Here is a 13,786-nt window from a genome sequence, read left to right on the forward strand (position 1 = left end):
GCAGATAGAACTCTAAATTTTACCTTCAGAAAAATGTTAACTCACACTTTTCAGGGAGGGGATAACAACGAACAATTTGAAAACAGTAAAGTACCTATGTACATAAACTTAAAGGACCAAATCACTGTACATCTTGTTTAATGATTTAGCAATCAAATTTAGAATCTGGAGAGATCATAAAGGGTAAAATGGCTCTTATGACTTGAAAATTTTTAGAACATCAAGGGAATGCCACTTTGAAAAAGTTTTACTGTCGCTGTTAATAACTCAGATATGAAGGGGTACTGTATCTAGAACCTTGCTCACTGGAGCATTTCCCTCTAGTATCCTTGCCAGATTTTCTTCGGTGTTTACGACTTTAGATTTTCCGGTGACGAGCAGCTCAACAGTCACAATATCGAGCACTCGCAGGAAGCCAGCCCCAGGAGTCAGGGACCCTGAACCCCTCCATCACACTAAGGTGACTCATACAGTCTCTGCATTGTTCAGCCTCAAAAGTGAAGTAAAACCATAGGCTTCAACCTCCATGGGCTCCTTTGACAGCACAGACGTGCCACTTTGGATCTAGCTAAGGGCCTTTCCAGGCTCATCCAAAGCTCCCGGCCCCAGCCAGGCCCATTTACTAGGTCACGCTCCTTCACGCTTTTCAAACTCCATTAAGTCCTCTGCCTCTCCAGATCCGTTCACAATTCCCAGCGCGGGGGAGCCTTTCTCACTCCCCCTCCACCGCGGCTCCTCGCTTTGGCCCAAGGGGCGGATCTACAGAGCTGCTACATTTACACCTGCACGCTCGCACCGCAGGCTCCAACTATGGCCACACCGCCTGGGACAGTCTACCCAATGAATGAAAGGCCAAAGTAGCACGAAGCGGCAGAAAAAAGGCGCAGGGAGGCTATTTTTGACAGAGAGGCGGTCGGAAGCGCACTCGGCCGCCCTCCGGCCCTCCCCCGGCGCCCAGCAGGCGCGGGTCGCGGGAGGACTCGCCCGCCCGCCCCGAGCCCGAGGCCCGGGCCGCCGCGTTCCCGGCAGGCTCCGCGGCGGGCAGGGCGGGGCGAGCGGGTCACGGCGCCTGCGCGCTGCCAGGCGTGACCCGGGTGGGAAAGCCCAGCGCGGCCGCCATTTTGGCTGCCTCTGTCGGTCTGTTCAGTTACCACGTGAACCGCCGACGGAGACCCGTGGGGGGAGGGAGGCGGCGGCAGCGTTAAGTGAGAAAGGAGAAAAGACAAGGAGGAGGCGGCGGCGGCGGCGGCGGCCCGGTGGGGCGACGCGGCGACACCCGAGGCCTGGTGGCGGCGGCGGGCCGGGGGGCATTGAGGGCTGAAGCAGCCGGGGAGCGGCATCGGCGGCGGTCGGACAAACAGGCTGACCGAGCCGGGCGGTGGCGGGAGAGCCGCGGGAGGAGCCGGAACGATGCCGGCCGTGAGCCTCCCGCCCAAGGAGAACGCGCTTTTCAAGCGGATCTTGGTGAGTGCGGGGCCCGGGCGGGCGGCGGGGAGGATGGAGCCGGCGGCCCGGCCTGTCACCCCGCGCCTCGGCGCGGCGCCACCCCCGCCCGGGACCCGCCTTCGCCGCGCTCGGAGGCCGCGCGGCCCCCCCGCGCCCGCAGCTCGCCCTCGCGTCCCCGCGGCCGAGGCCCGGGCTCCGGGTAGGCCGGGCCTCGGCCGCCGCGCCTGGCGCTCCGGGGCGCGGGAGGAGAGGCCTGGCCTCCGCGGGAAGCGGGCGCCCGGGCGGTGGTCGGCCGGGGGGCGCCGGGAGAGGGCCGGCCGGGCCGCGGCGCCCCTGGGGGGGAACAGGTGGTGCGGGTGCCGCGAGCTCATTCATTGCCCGATCGCGCCGCGGCCCTGTCCGTCCCTCGGCTCCCTCCTGGCTTCACCTGGCGCGCCCGGCCCCGGGTCACCGCGCGCCCTGGGAGGAGGGAAGGGAGCCGGCCCGGCCGCCGCCTCCGTGCAGACACACGCCTAGCCCGGACTGCGGCTCCTCGGCCTCTGGTTCCCCCTTTCCTGGTGCAGGGGAGAGGGATTTATTTCTTAGTTTTCCAAGCGGGAAACCGCCCCACCCCAGCATCCTCTTCAGGAGGTGGGGCCCGTTTGAGAGGGGGCGGTCCGGTAGAAAGTGAAAAGTTAGCCTTTAGTTGAGACTTTCTAGACCGACTTTTTTTTTTTTTTGGTTAATGTACGCAAGTGTACATTGTACATCGATGCAGAAACTTAGAACATAAGAACTTTCAAGGTGGATCTTGTTGACGTCCGCTCACGCTAATTTTCTACATTTCAGTGTGCGGATTGCATCCTTACAAACCGCAAAACCTTCAGTGTTTGCAGGAACAGTTTACTTTGTGAATGACATCCTGCAGCTTTAGCGCTATAATAAATACATTGTAGCAGTTATTTTGGTTTGGTATTTAGAGTGTGGGTTGCCCCTTTGGTGCGAACATTTCTTGATGAAAGAGTTAACTGTATTTGCCAAACTAGACTTAAATTTTGGAGGGTGTGTGTGTGTGTGTGTGTGTGTGAAAGCGTTAGCTTTTTCTCTGGCAATTGTAATTTTTTTCCCCTTGTTTGAAAAATAGAACTCTGAGGATCCAGTTTTTCTCGAAAAAATCACTCCTAATTTTGAGATTTTAAAAACTTATTTTTCATGCAGATTTACTCAGTTCATGTTGAAAAGTGTATTAGAATGTCCCATACAGTTTCACGTAATTCTTAGTTATCTTTAGTGGCATTTTGTTTTCAGACTCCTTGGAGTGTAGGTGGGATTGTAAGCACAGTTTTAGAAGAAAAAAAATATATATACACACGCGCACACACACACGTATGTGTGTGTGTGTGTGTGTGTGTGTGTGTGTGTGTGTGTGTAAGATGGCTTTACTGGGGCTTGAACCAAGGCCCAGCACATGCTAAGCAGGGCATTACCACTGAGCCATAGCCTTTAGCCCTTATTTTTTGCCTTAGGAGGTAGTCTGCACTTGTAATTCTAGTAGTTAGGCAGTTGAGACAGGAGTATAGCAAGTTCAAGGCCAGCTGTGAAACATTGTTTCAAAATAAAAACTGGGCTGGAGGAGAGTAGCTCAGCTCAGAGGTAGAATGCCCTTGGGTTCAGTCCCCAATACCGCCCACACACAGAAAGAGAAATACAGAGGAATCCCTTGTACCCTTTATCATTTCCCCCAGCACATACCTTGCCAGGCTGAGTTTATTATAACATTGATCTGCTCTACCAGTCTTTCTCAGATGTTCCCAGTTTTACCTGTACTCATTTATGTGTATTTAGTTCTGTGCAGCGGCATCACATGAGAAGGTTCTACATGTACATTCGAGATAGAGTGTATTTCCATCAACACAAAGGACTCCCCCCCCCTTTTTTTTGGGTCTGGGGGTGGAACCCAGGAGCATTCCACTTCTGAGCTACACCTCCTGCCCTATTATTTATTCTTTATTTTGAAACTGGGTCTCACTGAGTTGCGAAGGGCCTCACTAAGTAGCTGAGGCTGTCTGCCAACCGCGATCCTCCCTTCTCAGCCTCCTGAATGCTATGGATTACAAGCGTGCGCCACCACACCTGCCTACAAAGGACCCCTTTTGCTCCACCTACTTTCCCATCCCTTCTTCCAACCTCTGCTAATCTGTTCTCTACTTGTGTTAAATGTTCAAGAATGTTTACTGAAAAGAATCATACAGAACATAATTTTTTTGGGGGGTAGATCTCTTTTTATGCAGCAGAATTCCCTTGAAAGCCGGTGGCACACATTTATAATTCCAGCATTCTGGAGTCCGAGACCCGGAGGATCGTGGTTTGTGGACAGCCTCAGCTACTTAGGCCCTTTCCAACTTAGACCCTGTTTGAAAATAAAGAATACAAAATAGGGCAGGGGGTGTAGCTTGCAGGTCGAATGCCCCTGGTTTCCATCTCCAGACCCCCCCCCCACAAAGCTATTGAGATTTCATCCAGGTTGTAGCTTCTATCAGTAGTCTGTTCCTTTTTATTGTTTAGTATTCCCTGATACAAATTTATCACTTTAATCATCCATAGAATAGCAATTCTTCTTTAAATTAAGTATTTTTTATTTTAGTGCTAGAGAGTGAACCCAGGGCCTTTTGAATGAATGCAATCCCTCTACCACTGAGCCACCTCTTTAGTTGCCCCCCCCCCCTTTTTTGCGGTGCTGGGGGTGGAACCAGGGACATGCTATTTCCGAGCCACACCCCCCAGCCCTAATCTTTGTTCTTTATTTTTTAATTTTAATTTTTTTTTTGCAGTACTGGGGTGGAACCCAGAGGCTTTTTGTACCTCTGGGCTATACTCCCAGCCCTATTTTACATTTTATTTGGAAACAAGAGTCTAAGTTGCTGAGAGCCTCACTTAAGCTGAGGCTGGCTTTGAACCTGTGCGATCCTCCTGTCTCACCTCCTAAGTGCTTGGATTACAAGTGTGCACCACCACGCCTGGCTTTATTCTTTATTTTGAAATAGGATCTTGCTAAGTTGCAGAGGGCCTCACTAAGTAGCTGAAGCTGGACAGGAACCATGATTCTCCTATCTCAGCCTCCCAAATGCTGGGATTACAAGGGTGCGCCACCACGCCCGATTATTCCCCCAATTCTATTTTTTGGGAGGTACTGGGAATGGAACCCAGGGGGCATTCTACCTTCGAGCAACACTCCCACCCCTGAATTTTGTTCCTTATTTTGAAACAGGGTCTCACTGAGTAGTAGCTGAGGCTGTCCGCCAGCCTCCCAAATGCTGGGATTATAAACCTATAAACCTGTACAACCACAACCGGCTTCCTCAGTTCTTTTTTTTTTTTTTTTTTTTTTTTTGGGTGGTCCTGGGGATGGAACTCAGGAGCCTTCTACCTCCAGGCTACACCCCAGCCCTATTTTTTATTCTTTATTTTGAAACAGGGTCTCACTGATTTGCAAAGGGCCTCACTAAGTAGTAGCTGAGGCTATCCTCGAATCACGATCCTACCATCTCAACCTCCCAAATGCTGGGATTACAAGCGGGCACCACCATGTCTGGCTCTTTATTCTTTATTTTGAAACAGGGTCTCACTGAGTTGCAAAGGGCCTCACTAAGTAGCTGAGGCTGGCTTCGAACCTGCACAATCCTCCTGTCTCAGCCTCCCAAATGCTGGGATTCCAAACATGCACCACCATGCTCGGCAACTTCCTTAATTCTTCCTTTTTTTTTTTTTTGGGTGGTACTGGGGTTCCTGGAAACCCTTCTCCCTCTGAGCTACACTCCCAGACCTATTCTTTTATATTTTTATTTGGAAACAGGGTATCTTAAACCAGCGTGGCTGGCTTCCAACCTTCCCGATCCGCCACCACGCCCGGCTTCCTCAGTTCTTGATGAAGCATTTGAGATGGTTTTCCTTGGTGGTGATGACATTGGGTTCAAAAACTTTCATTTAATTGCTGAAATAACAGTTGTGTGGAACTTAACCACCTTTAAGTGTATACAAAAGAAAGAAAATCATCAAACTAATGGCATCATACTGTCCTTATTGTTTTCTTACATTAGCTATAAAGAAAAATATTAGTAACTAGGTAGTATCATTTCTTTTCCCAAATTGCTTCTGCTTTCTCAGCTTTTATAGTAAATTAGCTCTTGTGATATTAAGCTCCCCCCCATAGAGATACTCCAGTGGTTTATAATCAAGTGTTAGTTAAGTTGGAAAGTTGAATTATTCTGGTGGCATTCAGTTTTTGAGCTTCTACTTTATCTGTTTAACCATACTTTTTGTAAACTTAGATGGGAAATAGTTACTTTATGCTTTCTAAAAAAATTAGAGCCTCAGTTTCAAAAAATACATATGTGCATATATATGTATGTGTGTATGTATATATTTACATATATCTATATATCTATCCCCCAGCCCCCCCCCCACCCCCCCGAAATCTGGTTTTCACATCAGTTTGCAGAACCTGGTGGTGGATGCCTGTATTCTCAGTACTTGGGAGGCTGACACAGGAGGATCATAGGTTTGCAGCCAGCCTCAGTAACTTGGTGAGGTGTTCTGCAACTTATTGAGACCCTGTTTGAAAATAAAAACTAAAATAGAGTAGGGGGTGTAGCTCAGATGTAAAATGTCTCTGAACCAAAAAAGTTTTTTTTTTTAGGTTTTATAGTGGATTTGCCTGGCCTAATCTAGTTAGTTGATTTCTTTCATTTTTCTTTCTTTCCTTTTTTAATTTTTTTGTTGGTAGTGGTGGACTTTGTTTTGAAAAAGGATTTTGCTAGGTTGCCGAGAGTCTTGCTGAGTTGCTTAGGCTGGTTTTGAATCTGTGATTCTCCTGTCTTAGCTACACAAGTATTGGGATTGCAGGCATGTGCTGCCATGCCTGACTTCTAGTTGGTTGTTTCTCCTCCTCCTCCTGCTTCTCCTTTTTGTGCTGCAGGGGATTGAACCCAGAGGCATTCTAGCTCCAAGCTATACCTACAGTCTTATTTAATTTTTTAACTTGTAAACAGGGTCTTGCTAAATTGCTGAGACTGGCTTGGAACCTACAATCTTCCTGTCTCAGCTAGTTGATTTCTAAAATTAAATTTTTTTCCTGAGCCTAGTGTGTTGGCAACATGCTTGCAATTCCAGAATTTGTGAGGCTAAGACAGGAGGATCTCAGGTTAGAGGCCAGTATTGGCAAGTTAGTGAGGCCTTGTTTAAAAATAAAAGGGACAGCTGGGTGTGGTGGTGCCTGCTTGTAATCCCTGCGCTATGGAGGCAGAGACAGGAGGATCGTGCAGGTTCCTAGTCAACTTAGCTGGCTTAAGAGACCCTGTTTCCAAAAAAATAAAAAATATAAAATAGGTCTGAGAGTGTAGCCCAGAGTAGAAGGGCTTCCAGGAACCCAGTACCACCCCCTCAAAAAAAGGGACTATGGATGTAGTTCAGAGGTTCAATCTTCAGTACCAAAAAAATTAAAAGATTTTTTTCTCTTCTTGAGTATTTGACCCTTCTTTTCCCCATATTGCTCTTCTTTTGGTTAAATATTGTTACAAGGTGGTCAAAATATTTGCATTTTTGTGTGTGGGGGGGTACTGGGAGTGGAACCCAGGGGCATTCTACCTCCAAGTTACACCCCCGGCCCTATTTTTTATTCTTTATTTTGAAACAGGGTCTCACTGAGTTGCACAGGACCTCAGTAAGTAACTGAGGTTGTCTGTGAACTGCGGTCCTCCTGTCTCAGCCTCCCAAATGCAGGGTGGGTCTGGGGATGGAACCCAGGGGCATTTGATCTCCGAGCTATACCCCTTGCCCTATTTTTTATTCTTTATTTTGAAACAGGGTCTCACTGAGTTGCAAAGAGCCTCATTAAGTAGCTGAGGCTGTCTGCGAACCGCAATCCTCCATTCTCCGGTCTCAGCCTCCCAAATGCTGGGATTACAAGTGTGTGCCACCACACCCAGCTCTCAGCTTGCTTATTTTTATCTATAATATGTCTGGAGAAAGAGGAAGGTGAACTTAATGTGATGTATTATGTAAGACTTTGTTTAAAGAATTATGCTTGCCAGAAGCTTTTTGTTTGTTTTTGTAATTTCACACTCTTTTAACTAATTGAAATATTAAATCATTAGAAAATTGTGGGCTTTGCCTACCCTTGATGCTATTTCTTTAGATAGTTTGGGTGTTACTCCAGATCTGTGTAATACTGTGCGTGCGTGCGTGCGTGCGTGCGTGCGTGCGTGTGTGTGTGTGTGTGTGGTGCTGGGTGGGGATTGAACCCAGGGGCGTTCTACCTCTGAACTATACCTTCAACACTATTCTTTTTTTACTTTACTTTTTTAAGTTTTAAAATAGGGTTTTGTTAGGTTGTAAGTCTCACTACTTGCTAAGATTGTTCTCCAACCTGCAGTCCTCCTGTCTCAGCCTCCCAAGTACTGGGATTACAGGTGTATGCCACCATACTTGGCTTCACCTTATGTTTTTTTTTTTTAAGGTACTGAGGATTGAACCTAGAGGAATTCTACCCCCAGGCTACACCCCCAGCCTCATTTTATTTCTTTATTTGGAAACAGGGTCTCATTAGGTTTCTTTCTTTTCTTTTTTTCTTTTTTTCCTTTCTTTCTTGGGATGGAACCCAGGGGCATTCAACCTCCGAGCTACACCTCCTGAAATATTTTTGATTATTATTTTTTTGGGTTTTTTTTTTTTTTTTTGGTGGTACTGGGGGGAACCCAGAGGCTTTCTACCTCCGGGCTATACTCCCAGATGTTTTTTATATTCTATTTGGAAACAGGGTCTCACTAAGTTGCTGAGAGCCTAACTAAGTAGCTTAGGCTAGCTTCGAACCCAAGTGATCCTCCTGCCTCAGCCTCCCAAGCGCGGGGATTATAAGCGTGCACCACCACCCCCGGCTGTTTTTGATTATTTTGAAACAGGGTCTCACTGAGTTGTGGAGGGCCTCACTAAGTAGCTGAGGCTGGCTGCGATCCTCCTGTCTCAGTCTCCTGAATGATGGGATTACAAGTGTGTGCCACCATGCCTGGCCTCTTCTTTTTTCTTTCTTTTTTTTTCTTTCTTTTTTATTGTAGTACTGGCGATTGAACCCAGGGGCATTCTACCTCTGAGCTACACCCCTAGTCTTATTTTTTATTCTTTATTTAGAAACGGGGTTTCGCTACGTTGCAGAGGGCCTCACTAAGTAGCTGGGGCTGGCTTTGAACCTGTAATCCTCCTGTCTCAGCCTCCCAAATACTGAGATTACAAACATGTGCTGCCATGCCCAGCTCTCAGTAGGTTTTTTGAGAGCGCCACCATGCTTGACATTACTTTCCTTTTTTATGATCTAGGTTTGAGTTAGGTTGGTAGGGTAGGATAAAATCTATGCCTTTTAAGATTTTAGCCCACTTGCAAAAGTTGGACCTTGCCAGGTACGGTGGTGTACACCTGTAATCCCAGTATTGGGAGGCTGAGACAGGAGGATTGCAGGTTTCAGACCAGCCTCAGCAGTGTAGTAATAAAAATAGCTGGGCATGGTGGCGCACGCTTGTAATTCGAGTATTTGGGAGGCTGAGAAAGGAGGATTGTGGTTTGAGGACAGCCTTAGCTACTTAGGCCCTTTGCAACTCAGTGAGACCCTGTTTCAAAATAAAGAATAAAAAAATAGGGCTGGGGGTGTAACTCTGATGTAGAATGCCCCTGGGTTCTATCCCCAGTACCGCAAAAAAGGGGGGGGTGCTGGGATGTAACTGAGATAGAATGCCCCTGGGTTCATTCTCCAGTAAACCCCCCCCCCCCAAATAAAAAAACAACAAACCAACCAAACACAAACCTGAAAGAAATCGAAAATTAAAGAAAAAAAAATTTGGACCGCTGGGTGTGGTGGCGCACGCTTGTAATCCACCAAAATAAAGTAATAAAAAATAAAAAATAGGGCAGGGGTTGTCGTTCAGAGATCGAGTGCCCCTGGTTCCATCTCCAGTACTACAAATCATCATCATCATCCAGACTAAAGTCCAAAACCACATTTATTAATATTGTATTTTAAATATTAGAGATTTTTTCTTATAAATCACATTAATACCTCAAGAATGAAACAGAGAAGAGAAAAAGCAACAGCAGAAACAGCTGACTGCAAGGGATTACAGTAGGTCCAAACTGCTGTTGTTTTTGTGTGTGTGGTACTGGGGTGGAACCCAGAGACTTTCTACCTCTGGGCTATACTCCCAGACCTGTTTTTTTTATTTTATTTGGAAACAGGGTCTCACTAAGTTGCTGAGAGCCTCACTAAGAAGCTGAGGTTGGCTTCGAACCTGTGCGATCCTCCTGTCTCAGCCTCCCAAGCACTGGGATTACAAATGTGCGCCACCACGCCTGGCTTTTATTCTTTATTTTGAAACAGCGTCTCACTAAGTTGCAGAGGGCCTCACTAAGTAGCTGAAGCTGTCTGCGAACCGCGATCCTCCTGTCTCAGCCTCCTGAAAGCTGGGATTATAAATGTGAGCCACCATGCCTGGTTTGTTGCACGTGTGTGTGTGTGTGTGTGTGTGTGTGTGTGTGTGTGTGTGTGTGTACTGGGAATTGAACCCTAAGGTAGTCTACCTCAAGAGCTAGGCCCACAGCCCTATTTTACTTCTTATTTGGAAACAGGGTCTTGCTAGGTTGCTGTGAGTCTCATTGCTTGCTGAGGCTATCCTCAAACCTGTGATCCTCCTGTTTCAGTCTCCCAAGTACTGTGATTACAGATGTGTGCCACCACATATATGCACCAGCATACCCAGTTTCTACTGAACATTTTGAATGTGACTAGTGGGATTGAGGAACTGAAAAAAAATTATTTCAGGAGGGTGTTTGCCCAGCCTGGTCTCTAACTTAAGGGCTAAAGTGATCCTTCTGCTGCAGGCTCCCATGTACCTGGGGCTATAAACCAGGCACCAGTGCACCTAGCTGAGAAACTGAATATTAAATTCAGCTGGGTGTGGTGGTACATTTTTGTAATCCCAGTACTTGGGAGGCTGAGACAGGAGGATCATAGGTACACGGCCAGTCTCAGCTACTTAGTGGAAGCCTTCTGCAACTTAGACCCCATTTTAAAATAAAGAATAAGCTGGGCATGGTGGCTCACACTTGTAATCCCGCGTGTGGGAGGCAGAGATTGGAGGATCGCGCTGGTTTGAAGCCAGCCTCGCTGGCTTAAGAGACTCTGTTTCCAAATAAAAATATAAAAAATGGGTCTGGTAGAAGGATTTCCAGGAACCCCAGTACCACCAAAAATAAATAAATAAATGATAATAAAATAAAGAATAAAACAATAGGGCTGGGGAATGTAGCTCAGAGGTAGAATGCCTCTCTCCCTCCCGTTCCATACCCAGATCTGCCCCCCCCCAAATTAAATATAGTAAGTGGTTATTTTGGAAAAGTCCATCTTTTAGATTTTTTTTGTGTGTGGTACTGGGGATGGATCCCAGGGGCATTCTCCCTCTGAGCTACATCCCAGCCTGGTTTTTTATTCTTTATTTTGAAATACAGTCTCACTGAGTTGCAAAGGGCCTCACTAAGTAGTTGAGGCTGGCTTTGAACCTACATGATCCTCCTGTCTCAGTCTCCCAAATGCTGGAATTACAAGCGTGCGCCACCACGCCTGCTTCCATTAGTACTTTTTTAAATATACATTTTAAAATGACTGAACTTAGCCGGTCACCGAGGATCTCGCTGGTTCGAAGCCAGCTGTGCTGGCTTAAGAGACCCTGTTTCCAAAAATAAAAAATAGGTCTGGGAGTGTAGCCTGGAGGTAGAAGGGCTTCCAGGAACCTCAGTACCACAAAAAAAAAAAAAAAAAAAAAAAAAAGACTGAACTTAAGGCAAACAGCTAGTGTTAGAGTCAAGAATCTTACTTTTGGCTTTTTTTCCAGAGAAACTTAACATTATATTTGTCTAGTGTCTATTTTGTGGAGGAGTATAAGTTAGGTGGTTGCATATATTGTAGGTATATATTTGATGTGATTTATTGTCTTTGCAAAGTGTTATTTTTATAGTTAATGACACTTAGGTCAGTTTTAATTGCTGGTAAAATTCATATTAGGGAGTTTTTTTTTTTTTTGCAGTTCTAGGGATGGAATCCAGGGACATTCTACCTCTGAGCAACACCCAACCTCATTTTTTATTCTTTGCTTAGAAACACGGTCTCACTGAATTGCAGAGGGCATTACTAAGTAGCTGAGGCTGGCAGCAAACCCGGATCCTCCTGTCTTAGCCGCCCAAATGCTGGGATTACAAGCGTGTGCCACTACGCCGGGTACATATTAGGGATTATTAACAAGTAGGTTTCTATATGCACACGTAAGGTCAGCTGAGCGTGTGTGTGCAAACTCATAGCCACTGGATGTGATGCTGGGGATCAGAGTCATGCCGTACACATGTTAAGCCAGGCTGATTTAACTTAAATATCTTTTTCCTAAGTGTTGGGGCTTGAACCCAGGGTCTTGTGCATATTAGGAAAGGGTTGCAAACCCATCCCTAAAAGTTTGTGGGTTTTTTTTTTATACTTGGAATTGAACCCAGGGACATTCACTTCTATATCTTTTTTAAGTTTTGAAACAGGGTATTGCTAAATTGCTGAAGGCTTTTCTAAGTTTCTGAGGCTGGTCATGAACCTGCGATTTTCCTGTCTCCGTCTCAGAGTACTGGGATTACAGGCCTGGGCCCCCATGCCTGGCTAAAATAAGCTACTGAGTGGCAGAATTCCAGTTTTGCAACTGAATGTCAGTAATCACTTTGAAATTGATCTTTTTTTTGGGGGGGCATGTGGTACAGGGGATGGAATCCAGGAGTATTCTACCTCTGAGCTGTACCCCCAGCCCTATTTTATTTTTTATTTATTTTTATTTATTTATTTTTTGTGTGTCTGGGGATGGAACCCAGGGGCATTTGACCTCCAAGCTACATTCCCTTGCCCTATTTTTTATTCTTTATTTTGTAGCCAGGTCTCACTAAGTAGCTGAGGCTGTCCACGAACCTTGAGGCAGGGGTGTAGCTCAGAGGTCAAATGCCTCTGGGTTCCATCCCCAGACCTGCAAAAAAAAAAAAATGTATGTTTATATGTTTATATATATGTGTTAGGGCTGGGAGTATAGCTTGGAGGTAGGAAGCCTCTGGGTTCCGCCCCCCAGTACCACACACACAAAAAAGCATTCTGGCCAGGCATAGTGAAACATGACTGTAATTCCAGTACTTGGGAGGCTGAGACAGGAGGATCACAGGTTTGAGGTTGGCCTCAGCAACCTACCAAGACCCTGTTTCATAAAAAAGCTGGGAGTGTAGCTCACAGGTAGACTGCCCCTGTGTGTTCACTCCCTAGTAACACACATATACACACATGTGCGCCAGAGTGGAAGGAGGGGTAAAAAGAGGGTGGTGAATGGGAGCAGGAGTGCAGCTGGAATAGGATTGGTAACTTCTTTTGCAGGTCTGGGGCTGGAACCCAGGGGCATTCCACCTCTGAGCTACACCCCCTGCCTTATTTTTTATTCTTTATTTTGAAACAGGGCCTCACTAAGTAGCTGAGATTGTCCACAACCAAGATCCTCAGGTCTCAGCCTCCTCAATGCTGGAATTACAAACGTGTGCCACCATGTCCAACATATGATGGGTAACTTCTAATGTTCCATAGCATAGGATAACTGTGGCTGGCAACAATTAATTGTGTTTCAAGATAACTAGTAGCGAATATTGTTTGTGTTTATTTATTTGCTTGGTACTGGGGATTGAACCCAAAGTCTTTCTACTTCTGGCCTATATCCCCTGTCCTTTTTATTTATTTATTTTTTGTTGTACTGGGGGTGGAACCCAGGGGCTTTCTACCTCCGGGCTATACGCCCAGACCTATTTTATATTTTATTTGGAAACAGGGTCTCACTAAGTTGCTGAAAGCCTCACTAAGTAGCTGAGGCAGCTTTGAACCTGTGCGATCCTCCTGTCTCCGCCTCCCAAGTGCAGGGATTACAAGTGTGTGCCACCACGCCCGGCTTGTCCTTTTTATTTTTATACTGAAACAGGTCTTGCCAAGTTGCTGAGGTTGGTCTTAAACCTGGGATCCTATCTCATACTTCCAAGGACCGGGATTACGGGCATGCATCACCACACCCAGTTTATACATTTTATTTTATGGTATTGGGTATTGCACACCTGGGGTCATCTACCTCTGAGATATTCTTCTAGTCTATTTTATTTTTTATTTTGAAACAGTCTCACTAAGTTGCTGAGGCTGGCCTTCAACCTGCATTGCTCCTGTGTCAGCCTTTCAAGTACTGAGATTTTAAGTGTGCACCACCATACTCAGCTAGGA

General features: G+C 46.4%; 1 protein-coding gene across 1 annotated transcript in view; it reads left to right on the plus strand.

The window, feature by feature from the left end:
• Positions 1-1,410: 1,410 nt before the first annotated feature.
• Positions 1,411-13,786, plus strand: part of NAA15 (N-alpha-acetyltransferase 15, NatA auxiliary subunit) — a gene marked incomplete at both ends in the record, with an annotated part of 82,727 nt that continues 70,351 nt past the window's right edge. The window contains one exon of the mRNA XM_080697433.1: positions 1,411-1,464. Coding sequence (XP_080553559.1) covers positions 1,411-1,464 — 54 coding nt within the window. The remainder of the gene's footprint in view (positions 1,465-13,786) is intronic.

This window comes from Muscardinus avellanarius (genome assembly GCF_963383645.1).
Source record: "Muscardinus avellanarius genome assembly, chromosome: 6".
Taxonomy (NCBI): domain Eukaryota; kingdom Metazoa; phylum Chordata; class Mammalia; order Rodentia; family Gliridae; genus Muscardinus; species Muscardinus avellanarius.